Source organism: Pelophylax lessonae (genome assembly GCF_965119305.1).
Source record: "Pelophylax lessonae genome assembly, chromosome: 3".
Taxonomy (NCBI): Eukaryota; Metazoa; Chordata; class Amphibia; order Anura; family Ranidae; genus Pelophylax; species Pelophylax lessonae.
Window position 1 is genome coordinate 646,939,931 of NC_138770.1, and position 18,073 is coordinate 646,958,003.

At 46.7% G+C, this 18,073-nt stretch overlaps 1 protein-coding gene across 1 annotated transcript in view; it reads left to right on the forward strand.

The window, feature by feature from the left end:
- Window positions 1-18,073, forward strand: part of PPP1R21 (protein phosphatase 1 regulatory subunit 21) — a 247,552-nt gene that overhangs the window by 51,546 nt on the left and 177,933 nt on the right. The window contains exons 5-6 of the mRNA XM_082252349.1: window positions 9,290-9,454; window positions 17,287-17,345. Coding sequence (XP_082108475.1) covers window positions 9,290-9,454; window positions 17,287-17,345 — 224 coding nt within the window. The remainder of the gene's footprint in view (window positions 1-9,289; window positions 9,455-17,286; window positions 17,346-18,073) is intronic.

The window sequence follows — 18,073 nt, forward strand, 5'->3', positions numbered from 1 at the left end:
CACCCTGTGGTGGGTGGCTGGCTAGCACAGGGGCTGCGGGTGGCTGGTACAGGGACTGTGGATGGCTGGCTGGCACAGGGCCTGTGGGTGGCTGGTACAGGGACTGTGGGTGGCTGGCTGGCTGGTACAGAGCCTGTGGGTGGCTGGCTGGCTCTCTGGTACAGTACCTGTGGCTGGCTGGTACAGGGCTTGTGGATGTGGCTGGCTGGCTGGCAACTGGCTCATGTATGTGGGTGTATGGCTGTGATACACTCCTGCGAGACTAGTCCCGACTCCAGACGAGGCTGTCCAAGACGAGGGAGGCGGCCTAAGAAGGCAGAATGATGTCCCAAAAATATCGGCGGTTTCGGCCAGTTCCAAGGCCGATACCGATATATTGGGGAAAGTGCATATCGGCCACCGATATATCGGCCTTGCCAATAATCGGTCTATCCCTAGTGGGGGATCAGCCTGTCAGTGTTCAGACCATACGCCGCACACTGCATCAAATTGGTCTGCATGGCTGTCATCCCATAAGGAAGCCTCTTCTAAAGATGATGCACAAGAAAGCCCGCAAACAGTTTGCTGAAGACAAGCAGACTAAGGACATGGATTACTGGAACCGTGTCCTGTGGTCTGATGAGACCAAGATTATTGGTTCAGATGGTTCAAGCGTGTGTGGTAGCAACCAGTTGAGGAGTACAAAGACAAGTGTGTCTTACCTACAGTCAAGCATGGTGGTGGGAGTGTCATGGTCTGGGGCTGCATGAGTGCTGCTGGCACTGGGGAGCTACAGTTCATTGAGGGAACCATGAATGCCAACATGTACTGTGACATACTGAAGCAGAGCATGATCCCCTCCCTTCGGAGACTGGGCCGCAGGGCAGTATTCCAACATAACAACCCCAAACACCTCCAAGACAACCACTGCCTTGCTAAAAAAGCTGAGGGTAAAGGTGATGGACTGGCCAAGCATGTCTCCAGACCTAAACCCTATTGAACATCTGTGGGGCATCCTCAAACAGAAGGTGGAGGAGCACAAGGTCTCTAACATCCACCAGCTCTGTGATGTCATCATGGAGGGGTGGAAGAGGACTCCAGTGGCAACCTGTGAAGCTCTGGTGAACTCCATGCCCAAGAGGGTTAAGGCAGTGCTGGAAAATAATGGTGGCCACACAAAATATTGACACTTTGGGCCCAATTTGGACATTTTCACCTAGGGGTGTACTCACTTTTGTTGCCAGAGGTTTAGCCATTAATTGCTGTGTGTTGAGTTGTTTGCAAGGGACAGCAAATTTACACTGTTCTACAAGCTGTACACTCACTACTTTACATTGTAGCAAAGTGTCATTTCTTCAGTGTTGTCACATGAAAAGATATGATAAAATATTTACAAAAATGTGAGGGGTGTACTCACTTTTGTGAGATACTGTGTGTATGTGTATGTACAGTGGGTACGGAAAGTATTCAGACCCCCTTAAATTTTTCACTCTTTGTTATATTGCAGCCATTTGCTAAAATCATTTAGGTTCATTCTTCTTCCTCATGAATGTACACATAGCACCCCATACTGACAGAAAAACACAGAATTGTTGACATTTTTGCAGATTTATTAAAAAAGAAAAACTGAAATATCACATGGTCCTAAGTATTCAGACCCTTTGCTGTGACACTCATATATTTAACTCAGGTGCTTTCCATTTCTTCTGATCATCCTTGAGATGGTTCTACACCTTCATTTGAGTCCAGCTGTGTTTGATTATACTGATTGGACTTGATTAGGAAAGCCACACACCTGTCTATATAAGACCTTCCAGATCACAATGCATGTCAGAGCAAATGAGAATCATGAGGTCAAAGGAACTGCCTGAAGAGCTCAGAGACAGAATTGTGGCAAGGCACAGATCTGGCCAAGGTTACAAAAAGATTTCTGCTGCACTTAAGGTTCCTAAGAGCACAGTGGCCTCCATAATCCTCAAATGGAAGACGTTTGGGACGACCAGAACCCTTCCTAGAGCTGGCCGTCCGGCCAAACTGAGCTATCAGGGGAGAAGAGCCTTGGTGAGAGAGGTAAAGGAGAACCCAAAGATCACTGTGGCTGAGCTCCAGAGATGCAGTCAGGAGATGGGAGAAAGTTGTAGAAAGTCAACCATCACTGCAGCCCTCCACCAGTCGGGGCTTTATGGCAGAGTGGCCCGACGGAAGCCTCTCCTCAGTGTAAGACACATGAAAGCCCGCATGGAGTTTGCTAAAAAACACACCTGAAGGACTCCAAGATGGTGAGAAATAAGATTCTCTGGTCTGATGAGACCAAAATAGAACATTTGGCCTTAATTCTAAGCAGTATGTGTGGAGAAAACCAGGCACTGCTCATCACCTGTCCAATACAGTCCCAACAGTGAAGCATGGTGGTGGCAGCATCATGCTGTGGGGGTGTTTTTCAGCTGCAGGGACAGGACGACTGGTTGCAATCGAGGGAAAGATGAATGCGGCCAAGTACAGGGATATCCTGGACAAAAACCTTCTCCAGAGTGCTCTGGACCTCAGACTGGGCCGAAGGTTTACCTTCCAACAAGACAATGACCCTAAGCACACAGCTAAAATAACGAAGGAGTGGCTTCACAACAACTCCGTGACTGTTCTTGAATGGCCCAGCCAGAGCCCTGACTTAAACCCAATTGAGCATCTCTGGAGAGACCTAAAAATGGCTGTCCACCAACGTTTACCATCCAACCTGACAGAACTGGAGAGGATCTGCAAGGAGGAATGGCAGAGGATCCCCAAATCCAGGTGTGAAAGACTTGTTGCATCTTTCCCACAAAGACTCCTGGCTGTATTAGATCAAAAGGGGGCTTCTACTAAATACTGAGCAAAGGGTCTGAATACTTAGGACCATGTGATATTTCTGTAACGGATCTTTGTACCCCAGCTGGGCACATCCGCCGGACCTCGGTCTCCTGTCTTCCAAACGCACCCACAGCCTGCGGAGAAGTCATATCCAGCCCTTAACCCCTCAATCACGAGACAATCCACACAGGTGTTGAGGGTTAACCATCCAGAGCTTAAACTGTTTATTACATTCCAAGACACAGTTTTACATACAGTTAGGGAAACTCCCCTTAGCCTTTCCACAGAAGGGGGGGAAGGGAACCAACCAATGAGAACTGAACATTTGTACATTTGAAACAAGCAGTCTTAATACACACCCCCTGCGGAGAGATGTCTCCAACTCAGACCATTGTCTGCCATGAATCCACACACTTAGACACAGAAACAGGAGGGGGGGGGGGATGGGTTGTAACATTACATTACATTAACTCAATGCCATGAGTCAGTTGTTCAGAGGATGAATAAAGGGAAAATAAAATGCAATGTCCCAAACTCATAAGAAAATGACACAAAGGGGTTTACAATCCAGGGACCGGGTGATCCGTCACCCATAGTGACGGTTAGTACCGTCACATCTCTTCCCCCCAAAGGTAGACTAATCCAGGTACTAGACCTCCAACTGGTCTGTGCCTGAATTAGTCGGGTAACAAATCCCAAAGAGTCAATGTCTGTTTGCCTGGATAATTTGTCGGCATTGCCGTTTTGCTTCCCAGGGCAGTAGTGGATGGTAAAGTCAAAAGGTTGCAGCGCCCAACTCCAGTAGCTTCTGGCCCATAGTCTGTCGGTAGGAGGCTTGCGCACAGTCCCCTCCAAAACACACAGTGACAGTGGGTTCTGTCACATTTCTCCCCTTTTAAAAACAGACTAACGAGGTTCTTGACCCTCAACTGGTCTGGACCTGCGTTAGTCACAAACTTCCACCCCAGGCAACCAGGAAAAGTAAAAGAACGACTCTGGCGCTGGGGAGCAAAACCGCACATAGGGTCTCCCATGAATAAAAACAGCCGCTGCAGAGTGGGAACAGCTGTCTGCACTCCTCTGATCCGGGGCAGGGTTGCAGATATTGGGGGGAGCTGAATAATCCTCTGCCCTGATGCCAGCGCTTCCGCTGGTAGGGAATGTAGGCTGGTAGGGCTATGCATTTGGGGAGAAAAAGGTACTTGCTTTTCTCCTGGTGTAGTTACCAGCCGCTGAGAAGGTATCTTGCAGGGACTGTCTCCCGGATTCTTCATCTCTGGTTCTGATGCTGGGCAGAGACTATCAGCGCTCTGTCCTGTAGCCAGCGCTTCTGCTGGGGGGATGAACATTGGGGTAGTGTCCAATTGCTGGGGAGGGAGAATTGCTTCCTCTACTCCCGGTGGGGATATCTGCTGTTGGGAAAACAGCTCACGCAGATCCTCTCTCAGACTCTCCGGATCCAACTCTTTTTCTGATGCTGGGCAGATGCCAGGGGCACTCTGCCCTGTAGCCAGCACTTCTGCTGGGGCGATAAACACTGGGGTAGTATCCAAGTGCTGGGGAAACGGCTCACTGAGGTCACCCCTCGGACTCCCTGGATCTACCTCTGAGGGTGGGCAGAGGCCAGCGGCACTCTGCCCCGTAGCCAGCGCTTCTGCTGGGGGGATAAACACTGGGGTAGTGTCCAAGTGCTGGGGAAACGGCTCACTGAGGTCACCCCTCGGACTCCCTGGATCTACCTCTGAGGGTGGGCAGAGGCCAGCGGCACTCTGCCCCGTAGCCAGCGCTTCTGCTGGGGGGATAACCACTGGGGTAGTGTCCAAGTGCTGGGGAAACGGCTCACTGAGGTCACCCCTCGGACTCCCTGGATCTACCTCTGAGGGTGGGCAGAGGCCAGCGGCACTCTGCCCCGTAGCCAGCGCTTCTGCTGGGGGGATAAACACTGGGGTAGTGTCCAATTGTTGGGGAGGGAGAATTGCTTCCTCTACTCCCGGTGGGGGTATCTGCTGTTGGGAAAACAGCTCACGCAGATCCTCTCTGACTCTCCGGATCCAACTCTTTTTCTGATGCTGGGCAGATGCCAGGGGCACTCTGCCCTGTAGCCAATGCTTCTGCTGGGACACCAGATGAGATACTCTGGACTTGCTGCTGATCACCATTTCCCAGCCTTCCAGCGACTGTCTCAACTCCCCCTTCTGAGACCTTCATGCTATTAGCTTGTCTCGCTGCCTGGTGGACCTCCGGTGCGTTCCGGCATTCTAGCGCTCGCAGTGCCCTCTGTATCATCGCTGCTTCTTCCATTGCAGTTAGTACGGGAAAACGCAGGGTCACCCCTGGCCCCATTTGCTTCTCATCTTCGTGACTGTCTGCTATTTCTCTCGGACAGTCCCAGGCAACGGGAGCCATGCCAGGCTGCTGATCACCGTCAAACAGCCGCTTGTAGGCAATCTCGAGCTCCCATTCCTGCTCAACCAGGAACTCCAATTCCTCCAGGTCACACGCCTCGTCGGGGAGGTCCAGCACCTCATCTCGGAAATCCAGAATGTGTTCCAGCCGCCACTCCTCATCGCTCCCAAAGTCTGGGTCTCCGTACATTTTTTGATGGAGCAGCCCCACGCCGCCATAGCCAACGCCTTCTGTTGGGCTGCCATCTGCTGTACCTGGCCACAGTTGAGCCGCGAACCACCGGAGGGCTCTGTAGCTGGCGTCCAGTCGCATCTCCTCCTGGACCAATCTTCCGAGCTCCGTCTTCCCTTCATCTCGCGGTCGTTCCCTCAGGAACACCTCTCGCGCACAGTACTGCTTCCGGTACATCTCTGTGGAGGAGGGAAGGATCTTCCCCTGATGGTGCCGCTCGTGGCTTAGTGCCTCATGCCAGAGTTGCCTGCGGATCACATCCTCCCAGCCGAGCCTGGTGTGCTCTGTCGCTGGTCCCCGATGGTGCTTCCGCATGCCTTGCAGCCTCCTCCCGAACTCCGCTCTCATGCTGGCTGGTCCCCGTATCACTCCTCGGCAGCTGCCCAGATCTTGAATCCTGGTGGTGGTTTGGATGTCCTGGACTGCAGGAGACATCCCACCGCTGCCAACCAATGTAACGGATCTTTGTACCCCAGCTGGGCATATCCGCCGGACCTCGGTCTCCTGTCTTCCAAACGCACCCACAGCCTGCGGAGAAGCCATATCCAGCCCATAACCCCTCAATCACGAGACAATCCACACAGGTGTTGAGGGTTAACCATCCAGAGCTTAAACTGTTTATTACATTCCAAGACACAGTTTTACATACAGTTAGGGAAACTCCCCTTAGCCTTTCCACAGAAGGGGGGGAAGGGAACCAACCAATGAGAACTGAACATTTGTACATTTGAAACAAGCAGTCTTAATACACACCCCCTGCGGAGAGATGTCTCCAACTCAGACCATTGTCTGCCATGAATCCACACACTTAGATACAGAAACAGGAGGGGGGGGGGATGGGTTGTAACATTACATTACATTAACTCAATGCCATGAGTCAGTTGTTCAGAGGATGAATAAAGGGAAAATAAAATGCAATGTCCCAAACTCATAAGAAAATGACACAAAGGGGTTTACAATCCAGGGACCGGGTGATCCGTCACCCATAGTGACGGCTAGTACCGTCACATCTCTTCCCCCCAAAGGTAGACTAATCCAGGTACTAGACCTCCAACTGGTCTGTGCCTGAATTAGTCGGGTAACAAATCCCAAAGAGTCAATGTCTGTTTGCCTGGATAATTTGTCGGCATTGCCGTTTTGCTTCCCAGGGCAGTAGTGGATGGTAAAGTCAAAAGGCTGCAGCGCCCAACTCCAGTAGCTTCTGGCCCATAGTCTGTCGGTAGGAGGCTTGCGCACAGTCCCCTCCAAAACACACAGTGACAGTGGGTTCTGTCACAATTTCAGTTTTTCTTTTTTTATAAATCTGCAACAATGTCAACAATTCTGTGTTTTTCTGTCAGTATGGGGTGCTATGTGTACATTCATGAGGAAGAAGAATGAACTTAAATGATTTTAGCAAATGGCTGCAATATAACAAAGAGTGAAAAATTTAAGGGGGTCTGAATACTTTCCGTACCCACTGTATATGTATGTATGTATGTATGTGTGTGTGTGTGTGTGTATATATATATATATATATATAGATATATATCACATACATTTGCTACACAAGCCAAAAAATGGTAATTGAATGTTAACCACTTCCTGACCGCGCTATAGCGGAATGACGGCTACAGTGTGGTCGGCCAGTTATGGGAGGCCGTCGCATGACGTCCTCCCGCGATTGCACCATCTATCAGTGCTCACTAGTGCCTCCTCATCAGTGCCTATCGGTGAAAGAGAAAAATTACCTGTTTGCGAAAATTGATAACGAACTATGAAAAACTTATTTTTTTCAAATGTTTTGCCCTTTTTTCGTTAGTTTAGCAAAAAAATAAAAAACCCCAGTGGGGAATAAATACCACCAAAAGAATGCTATTTGTGTGAAAAGAATTATAAAAATTGGTATATGGATACAGTATAGCATGACCACGCAGGTGTCATTCAAAGTGTGACCGTGCTGTAAGCTTAAAATTGGCCTGGGCAGGAAGGGGGTAAAAGTGCCTGGTAGGCATTTGGTTAAGAAAAAAGAGAAAAAAAAATTCAGTCTGCAGCACTGTCCTTTTTTTGTGTTGATTAAAAAAAAAAGAAAAAAAAAAGAAATTTTTTTGTAAAATGCAATACAATGTGGCAACATGGAGGCCTTCTTAGACAGAGTGCACAGAGCTTTCCGAGAAATGTCTACTTGTAAGGTCTGAACAAAGATACAAATCACATTTTAGGCACCCCCTGCAACAGAAATGTAATTGTTAGTGAGAGACCCCCTATGGGTTAATCACATCTAAAAGGATGCTGACACTGCAGCTTTCCTCTGTTAAGACTGCAAGTGCATCAGTTGATTAATAATGAAAAAATCACTCCCATTCAGATTTGCTTTACACATTGACATAATCAAACAAACCGTTCTTTCTCTAGAGAAGCAGGTAGGAATCTGCAGCAAAGTTTAACAGGTTAACGACCATCCGCAGCAGTTATACTGCGGCAGGACGGCCTTCCTGCGCGAACCGACATAGGTATACGTTGGTCACGTGCCTGCAGCTAGGGGGCAAGAGTGCGCCGCCAGCGGCCTGCTACCACCCCCCCCCTCTTCAGCGGGGCCACTACCTGCTCCCCCCCCTCTTCAGCGGGGACTCTTGATTGCCGCATGACACCCGCGATCGTTCTCCGCTGATAGAGAAGAATGGTCAGCTGTTGTAAACACAGCTGACCGTTCTTCTCCCTGGAATGATCACAGAGCTCCTGTGATCCTTCTATCCTTCTATATGGGAACACAGGTCTCTCTGATCATTTCACAAGCCACGCCCCCCACAGTTAGAAACACGCCCCTAGGTACACATTTAACCTCTTGATCACCCACAGTGTTAACTCCTTCCCTGCCAGTGTCATTAGTACAGTAACAGTGCATATTTTGCATATTTTTAGCACTGATTACTGTAGTAATGTCACTGGTCCCCCCAAAAGTGTCAAAAATGTCAGTCAGGAGTCCGATCTGTCCACAGCAATGTCGCAGTCCCGCAAAACATCGCAGATCGCCGCCATTACTAGTTAAATAAAAATAACAATCTGGGGTTTGTCGAGCCCTGTGTTAACCCCTTCCCAGCCAGTGTCATTAGTACAGTGACAGTGTATATTTTTAGCACTGATCACTGTATTCGTGTCACTGGTTCCCAAAAAAAGTATCGGTTAGTATCCGATTTGTCCGCTGCAATATCGCAGTTCCGTTATAAGTTGCGGTTCACATTTGTGCGATGCGGGAACGCTGCGAATATACAGCATGTTCCCGCATCGCATCCGCACCCCTGGCAGTTCACACTGCCATATGCGATACGCTGGGCGTGTCAATTAAAAGTTAACGACACCCCCAGATCAGATCGCATATCGCAGTGCGATCTGAAAGTTCGCAAGAATCAGATCGCACCAGTGTGAACCACCATGCGATCCGATTCTGCTGCGGACCAAAAAAAGGGTCAGGTGTGTGTTCAGTGCGATTCCGGTGCAAATTCAGCCATACAAAGTGTATGGCTGAATTTGCACCCCACAGAGATGACATATCATTTTAGGAGCAGTACGCTCCGAATTACATGCGATCTCTGTGATCGCACAAATGTGAACCGGCACTAAGTCGCTGATCGCTGCCAATGCTAGTAAAAATGATAAAAAAATATCCCATAGTTTGTAGACGCTATAACTTTTGTGCAAACCTATCAATATACGCCTATTGGGTAGATATATGCAGATAAGGAAACTCTAGTTTGAGCCGTGGGGAACGTTAAAGCGCGGCTTTGTCTTCCACCGATGACGGATATAAGGAATCTGCAGTAATATTATTCATCATCTTTTCTTGCAGTTTTTTGAGGCCAGCGAGAAGCACAAGCAGATCGAGGAGGAACTGAGGAGCCGACTGCAAGTCCTAGAAGCGGGAGCCGCACAGCACCAGGCCGTGTTGGATGGCCTGAAGCAGAAATACATGGAGACCATCGAGAAGTTACAGACTGACAAGGCAAAGTTAGAGGCAAGCGGAATAAACTCAGCTTTGTTTTTCTGGGGAACTCTTGCATTATACATGACCCAGCTTCCTTCCTCCGTGTTCTCTGCGGAGTGGAGCAAAAGAAATTGCTGACAGCATGGAAGTAACATGACATTTGTTATCACAAACCTTTCCAAACTATTCACATTGTATTTACGGTTTTGTTGCCCCACCACAGCAGTGCTATGAAAGTCATTGCCTGTGGGGTCTGTATATAAAACATTCACCGTCTTAAGAAACCACACGGTCACCATGAACGTTTGCTGTATTATTTATATTATAATTCTCTCCTATGATTGTGAGCCCCATCTAGTGGCCATAATATACTTCTTTTTTTTTTTTTGTGTTATTGCATGAATTTACCACTAGATGGAGCTGGCAATTATAGGAGATTAATTCATATTACAAGCAGTACGGCAAACATTTGTGGTGCCTGTGCAAATACTTAACCTTTTTTTTTTTCAATTTTTATCCATACTCAATTTTTTCAGACACTTTTTCACTAGTTTTGCATTTGGCTATGGTCAGTGTCACTACTGATAGCATGAGGCGATAATTGGACCCTATAGAGCAGGGGTGTCGAACTCCATTTAATGGCGTGCCGCATCAGCATTATGATTGCCCTCAAAAGGGCCGGTTGTATCTGTAAGACTAGATGTCAAGAGCATCCCCTACCCTTGCATAGGACGTCAAGAACCTCTCTACCATCAGAAGTTGAGTCCCCCACCCTCTTTTACATCACAGTCCACCCCCCTTATCTTGTGCTGCTGGGAAGAAGCTGGAGGCATTGCTGGAAAGTAGAAAGTACAGGGTCTGAAGGAGGACCAGAGGACCACTGGAGCTCTCCTGCAGCTACAGGAGAGGTGCGAGGGCCACTTAAAATGGCCTGGAGGGCCGGATTCGGCCTGCGGGCCTTGTGTTTGACACCTGTGCTATAGAGGTTTCACAGGCAGTCCAACTCCTCCAGGATGGCACACAGATACGTGCCATTGCCAGAACGTTTGCTCGGCCTCCCAGCACAGTCTCAAGAGCATAGAGGAGATTTCAGGAGACAGGCAGTTACTCTAGGAGAGCTGGACAGGGCTGTAGAAGGTCCCTAACCCATCAGTAGGACTTTTATCTGTTCCTTTGTGCAAAGAGAAATTGGATGAGCACTGCCAGAGCCCTACAAAATGATCTTCAGCAGGTCACTAGTGTGAATGTCTCTGACCAAACAATCCGAAACAGACTTCCTGAGGGTGGCCTGAGGGACCAACGTCCTCTAGTGGACCCTGTGCTCACTGCCCGGCACCGTGGAGCTCGATTGGCATTTGCCACTGAACACCAGAATTGGCAGGTCTGCCACTGGTGCCCTGTGCTTTTTACAGATGAGAGAAGGTTCACCCTGAGTACATGTGACAGACGTGAAAGGGTCTGGAGAAGCCATGGAGAATGTTATGCTGCCTTTACCATCATTCAGTATAACCGGTATGGTAGTGGGTCAGTGATGTCTGGGGACATCCATCCATCCAATTTAAAAATCTACATTTTTTAACCTTTTAGGTCAATTTGTTTTCTGCTACATATTTTTGGTGAAAAAAATCGCAATAAGCGTATTTTGATTGGTTTGCGCAAAAGTTATTGCGTTTTATAACTAAGGGAAAGATTTATGTCATTTTTATTGTTTTTTTTTTTAACTAGTAATGGCGACGATCTGCGATTTTTTTTTTTTTTTTTTTTTGCGGGACTGCGACTTTACGGCGGACAGATTGGACCCTTGACTTGACATTTTTTACACTTTTGGGGGTACCAGTGACATTACTACAGTAATCAGTGCTATAAATATGCACTGTTACTAAAAAAATTACACTGGCAGGGAAGGGGTTAACTTTATTAGAGATACAGGGGTTAAGTGTGTCCCTAGGGGCGTGCTTCTAATTGTAAAGGGGCGTGGCTTATGATGTAACCACAGAGACATTCGATCCTACATAGCAGGATCGTATGATCTCTGCAGTTACACCAGGGAGAATGACAGACGGCTTTGATTACATCAGCCGCCTGCCTTTCTCCCTCTACAGCGGGAGATCGCGAGTGACCGGTGGACATCAGAGCCACCGGTCACTCGCGCGGGGATGGGAGTGAACGAGCGGGGGCGGGAGCGCGCCTCCGGCGGCGCGCTCGTACCCTATTGGCTTGCGGGCGAGTGACATACCGGTACGTCACTTTGCCCAGGGCAAGTAGTTAAAGTTAAAAACAAACTTCCAACGCATTTCTACTCAACAGTTGTAAGCCTTCTTCACAGGGTTGGTATAGTGGTATCATTGCTGTTGGATTCTGGATGTATGTATGTATATATATATATATATATATATATATATATATATATATATATATATATATATAATATATATTTCCAAAAGTATTGGGACACCTGTCTTTACACGCACATGAACTTCAATGGCATCCCAGTCTTTGTCTGTAGGGCTCAATATTGAGTTGGCCCACCCTTTGCAGCTATAACAGCTTCAACTCTTCTAGGAAGGCTGTCTACAAGTGTGTCAATGGTAGTGTTTGGCCATTCTTCCAGAAGCGCGCTTGTGAGGTCAGGCACTGTTATTGGACAAGAGAGCCTGGCTCGCAGTCCGCACTGTAATTCATTCCAAAGGTGTTCTATCGCGTTGAGGTCAGGACTCTGTGCAGGCCAGTCAAGTTCCTCCACCCCAAACTCGCTTATCCATGTCTTCATGGACCTTGCTTTGTGCACTGGTCACAATCATTTGGTGGAGGGGAGATTATGATGTGGGGTTGTTTTTCAGGGGTTGGGCTTGGCCCCTTAGTTCCAGTAAAGGGAATACCAAAACATTTTGGACAATTTCATTCTACCCACCTTGTGGGGTCAGTTTGGTTATGGCCCCTTTCTGTTCCAACATGATTGCGCTTCAGTGCACAAAGTGGAGACTGGAAGCCAGGCCTTCTCGTCCAACATCAATGCCTGACCTCCCAAATGCGCTTCTGGAAGAATGGTCAAAAATTCCCATAGACACACTCCTAAACCTTGTGGACAGCCTTCCCAGAAGAGTTGAAGCTGTTGTAGCTGCAAAGGGTGGGCCAACTCATTATTGAACCCTACAAACTAAGACTGGAATGCCATTACAGTTCATGTGCGTGTAAAGGCAGGCGTCCAATACCTTTGACAATGTAATGTGTATAGTACAGCACATCTTCAATGCCTAAAGTTTACAAAATCTCAACGCGTTTCAACTCAACAGTTGTAAGTCTTCCTCAGGGGGTTGGTTAGTGATACATAAAATTACTTCGTATAACATGATGTAAGATGGATGCAATAAACTCCCAACAGAATTACTCAGTGGATCACCTTTAACCACTTTACCACCGGAGGATTTTGCTGTCTTACGTCTGGGCAACTTTTTGCGATTCGGCACTGTGTGACTTTAACTGACAATTGCGCAGCCCTTTTTTTCCCCACAAACAGAGTTTCTTTTGGTGGTATTTGATCATCTCTGCGATTTTTTTTTTTTTTTTTTTTTTTTTTTTTTTTTTTTTTATTTTTTGCGATATTAATAAAAAAAAAATGCGAAAATTTTGAAAAAATAATATTTTTCTACTTTGACAGTTAAAAAATATCCAATATATTCAATTTTTGTCATATATTTAGGCCAAAATGTATTTAGCTACATGTCTTTGACAAAAAAATTGTCAATGAGCGTATTTTTAATCACTTTAAGACCGGAAGATTTTACCCCATTCCTGACCAGGCCATATTTTGCGATTCGGCACTGAGTTACTATAACGGACAATTGCGCGGTCGTGCGACGCTGTACCCAAATTAAATTGATGTCCTTTTTTTCCCCACAAATAGAGCTTTCTTTTGGTGGTATTTGATCACCTGTGCGATTTTTACTTTTTGCGCTATAAACAAAAAAAGAGCGACAATTTTGAAAAAATAACAATATTTCTCACATTTTTTTTTTATATGAAATTCCCCCCCCCAAAAAAAGTAAAAATCAAAATTTTTTAACATTTTAGGCCAATTTGTTTTCTGTTACATATGTTTGGTAAAAACAAATCGCAATAAGCGTATTTTGATTGGTTTGCGCGAAAGTTATTGCAGCTACTAACTACGGGAAATGTATGTCTTTTTTTATATGTTTTTTTATTTTTAAACCAGTAATGGCGGCGATCTGCGTTTTTTTTTTTTTTTTTTTTTTCTGCGGGACTGCGACATTGCGGCGGACAGATCGGACCCTTGACTGACATTTTTGATACTTTGGGGGTACCAGTGACATTACTACAGTAATCAGTGCTATAAAAATGCACTGTTACTGTAAAAATTACGCTGGCAGGGAAGGGGTTAACTTTTATTGGTGATCAAGGGGTTAATGTATGCCTGGTGCTTACTAACGTGTGTGGGGGGAGGGGACTATGTGACACAGGGACAGATCGCAGGTTCAGCTATGCTGAATCCTGCAATCTGTCCCTGCCTGTCACTTAGGAGATCCGCCCGCTTTGTTTACACAAGCGGGCGGGTCTCCACACTAGATCCCCGACGATCGGGGAAGAGCAGCGGCGATCACCGCCCCTCCTCCCCTGGCCCGACACCCGCTGTGACTGAATACAGCCGGAGCGAGCCGGCGGCGCGCGCGCCGCCGAGAGAGGGGAATGTCTGGTGACGTAGGTCTACGTCGCCAGACGATAACGAGCCACTGTGGCGCAGTAGCAGCACAGTGAGCAGCGTTAAAGGGGTTAAAAAGTCTCAATCAAAAAGTATCAGGACAAGTGGCAAATGGTCTTCCCCAAATGGCAAGATGTAGCCTTAAAGGCTTCAGTGGAGTTAACCCAAATGGTCTCAACAAGAGTAAATCAAAATTCCAAAAAAAGGGGGAAGAAGGAAAAAATCCTGCAATTCCCAACCGCATCACCACATTGATAGGCATCCAGAAACCAACAGCAATCGTACCATTATACCAACCCCCTGAAGAAGACTTACAACTGTTGAGTTGAAACGCGTTGTAATTTTTTTTGTAAACTTTAAGCATTGAAGATGTGCTGTACTATATATGGTGGTTTTGAATAGAAGTACATTTTCTTTTGTTGTCTTATTATGTTGTAGAATATTGTCTCTTATAAGGAATTGTATTAATTGTTGTGAATTTTAAATTCAGTTGTTTATATTCTAGGTGCCAATTAAAAATCCTTGGCCACTAATTCACCTGCTTGATAGGCAATATCCTGAGGCACCCCAGTCTAAAATGGGTTCCTCTGTCACATGAGAAGCCCACTTCCTTTCACATAATAGTCCCCAGCCCCCCCCGCATGCCCACCCCTTTTCACAGTAGGGTCCTACCTCCCAGTCTTCAGAACAGGTTGGCAGTGGCAGAAAAGAAAGAGGTGGACTGCCATCCTTTCCTGAATACTGGAGCTGCCCTAAAAGCCGCCCACCCTGGATTAGCATCATGCTTCTGTTAGCTGGCCCACTTGCACCATTGATACGCATGAAGCTGTGTGAAAATACCAGACTGCACTGCAGGCCTGATGAACCGAGACAGCACACCAAGGTGCTGAGGCACCCCGGTTGAGAAGTGCTTCCATGGACATACAGTGGGTACGGAAAGTATTCAGACCCCCTTAAATTCTTCACTCTTTGTTATATTGCAGCCATTTGCTAAAATCATTTAAGTTCATTCTTCTTCCTCATGAATGTACACATAGCACCCCATACTGACAGAAAAACACAGAATTGTTGACATTGTTGCAGATTTATTAAAAAAGAAAAACTGAAATATCACATGGTCCTAAGTATTCAGACCCTTTGCTGTGACACTCATATATTTAACTGAGGTGCTTTCCATTTCTTCTGATCATCCTTGAGATGGTTCTACACCTTCATTTGAGTCCAGCTGTGTTTGATTATACTGATTGGACTTGATTAGGAAAGCCACACACCTGTCTATATAAGACCTTCCAGATCACAATGCATGTCAGAGCAAATGAGAATTATGAGGTCAAAGGAACTGCCTGAAGAGCTCAGAGACAGAATTGTGGCAAGGCACAGATCTGGCCAAGGTTACAAAAAGATTTCTGCTGCACTTAAGGTTCCTAAGAGCACAATGGCCTCCATAATCCTCAAATGGAAGACGTTTGGGACGACCAGAACCCTTCCTAGAGCTGGCCGTCCGGCCAAACTGAGCTATCGGGGGAGAAGAGCCTTGGTGAGAGAGGTAAAGAAGAACCCAAAGATCACTGTGGCTGAGCTCCAGAGATGCAGTCAGGAGATGGGAGAAAGTTGTAGAAAGTCAACCATCACTGCAGCCCTCCACCAGTCGGGGCTTTATGGCAGAGTGGCCCGACGGAAGCCTCTCCTCAGTGTAAGACACATGAAAGCCCGCATGGAGTTTGCTAAAAAACACCTGAAGGACTCCAAGATGGTGAGAAATAAGATTCTCTGGTCTGATGAGACCAAAATAGAACTTTTTGGCCATAATTCTAAGCGGTATGTGTGGAGAAAACCAGGCACTGCTCATCACCTGTCCAATACAGTCCCAACAGTGAAGCATGGTGGTGTCCGCATCATGCTGTGGGGGTGTTTTTCAGCTGCAGGGACAGGACGACTGGTTGCAATCGAGGGAAAGATGAATGCGGCCAAGTACAGGGATATCCTGGACAAAAACCTTCTCCAGAGTGCTCTGGACCTCAGACTGGGCCGAAGGTTTACCTTCCAACAAGACAATGACCCTAAGCACACAGCTAAAATAACGAAGGAGTGGCTTCACAACAACTCCGTGACTGTTCTTGAATGGCCCAGCCAGAGCCCTGACTTAAACCCAATTGAGGATCTCTGGAGAGACCTAAAAATGGCTGTCCACCAACGTTTACCATCCAACCTGACAGAACTGGAGAGGATCTGCAAGGAGGAATGGCAGAGGATCCCCAAATCCAGGTGTGAAAGACTCGTTGCATCTTTCCCAAAAAGACTCCTGGCTGTATTAGATCAAAAGGGGGCTTCTACTAAATACTGAGCAAAGGGTCTGAATACTTAGGACCATGTGATATTTCAGTTTTTTTCTTTTTTAATAAATCTGCAACAATGTCAACAATTCTGTGTTTTTCTGTCAGTATGGGGTGCTATGTGTACATTCATGAGGAAGAAGAATGAACTTAAATGATTTTAGCAAATGGCTGCAATATAACAAAGAGTGAAAAATTTAAGGGGGTCTGAATACTTTCCGTACCCACTGTATGTAGGAGGTCCACCTGTGTACATATCAATCAATGCAACTAGCAAATTCATAGTGCGTGAGATGAGACTGGATACAGTGAAGGACTGTGCCTTGTTATTGGTCTGTGAAACTGCCCACATTTAGCAGCCAATAATGATGATTAGTATAGCTGGGTGGACCATTGCTTGTCTTTCTGAGCTCCAATTTTATTCCATGAGTAATCCATGAGAGAAAAACTAAAATTGCATGCCTCTTCCAGGAGGTACATGCCAAAAAAAACTTGGTGTTCTAGAATTAGAATCTGTGCCAGATGACTATGCACTTGTAAGCAGTGTGGTCCGGTTGATATAAGTGATAGATTTCCTTTACCTTAGACCAGTGATAATGAACCTTGGCACCCCAGATGTTTTGGAACTACATTTCCCATGATGCTCATGCACTCTACTGTGTAGGTGAGCAGCATCATGGGAAATGTAGTTCCAAAACATCTGGGGTGCCAAGGTTCGCCATCACTGTCTTAGACTATGGTCATGGAGTGAGATGGTACGCTGTGCTATTAGTTTGCAATAATTATTGTCTAATCTGTGGTGTTTTTTGCAGGTAAAAGCATTGGCTCTGGAAAAAGAGGCAAAAGACTGCAGACTACGATCAGAAGATTGGTGAGTGTGTGTGATAACACATAGACAATGCTACACAAAATTATACAATTACCTGACATATTTGAGAGTTATTAAAGCTGTACTCCAGGAAGATGAAAAATCATCCCTTGTAGTGGGGCTCTGAAGTGGGCTAAGTATTGGTTTATGCCTAGGAGACCAGTAAAAAGAAAGTTTATCGTATTTGCCGGCGTATAAAATGACTGTTTAACCTTAAAAAATCCCCCAAAAATAGGGGGGGTCGTCTTATACACGGAGTATAAAATGTGAGGCCCAAAACCAACGCCCCCAATAATCTCTCAACCCGCTGGATAATAATGTATGTGCCGTAGTGGAGTAAAAAATGTGAGGACTACGGTACTTTACATGGCCCAAAACAAACATACCTAATTATCTCCAAGCAGGGTAAGTACACAGGGTGTAATCTCTCAACGCGATGGATGTGCGGTAATACTGTACAGGTATGTACCGTAGCTTACATACTACAGACTTTAGACTACATACAGTATACCGCGCTGAGCCAATCATGGTGAGAGATGTATATAACCGGTTCCGGACCGCCCGTCGCAGATTTACTGCGGCAGGCAGCCCCTCCTGCGCAAACCGACATAACTGTTAGTTGGTGCGCGCCTGCAGCTAGGGGCCAAGCGCGCACTGCTGACGGCCCGCTTCTGCCCCCACTTGGCAGCGGGGACTCCGAAGCACGTGGCCGCCGGCCACCCGCGATCGCT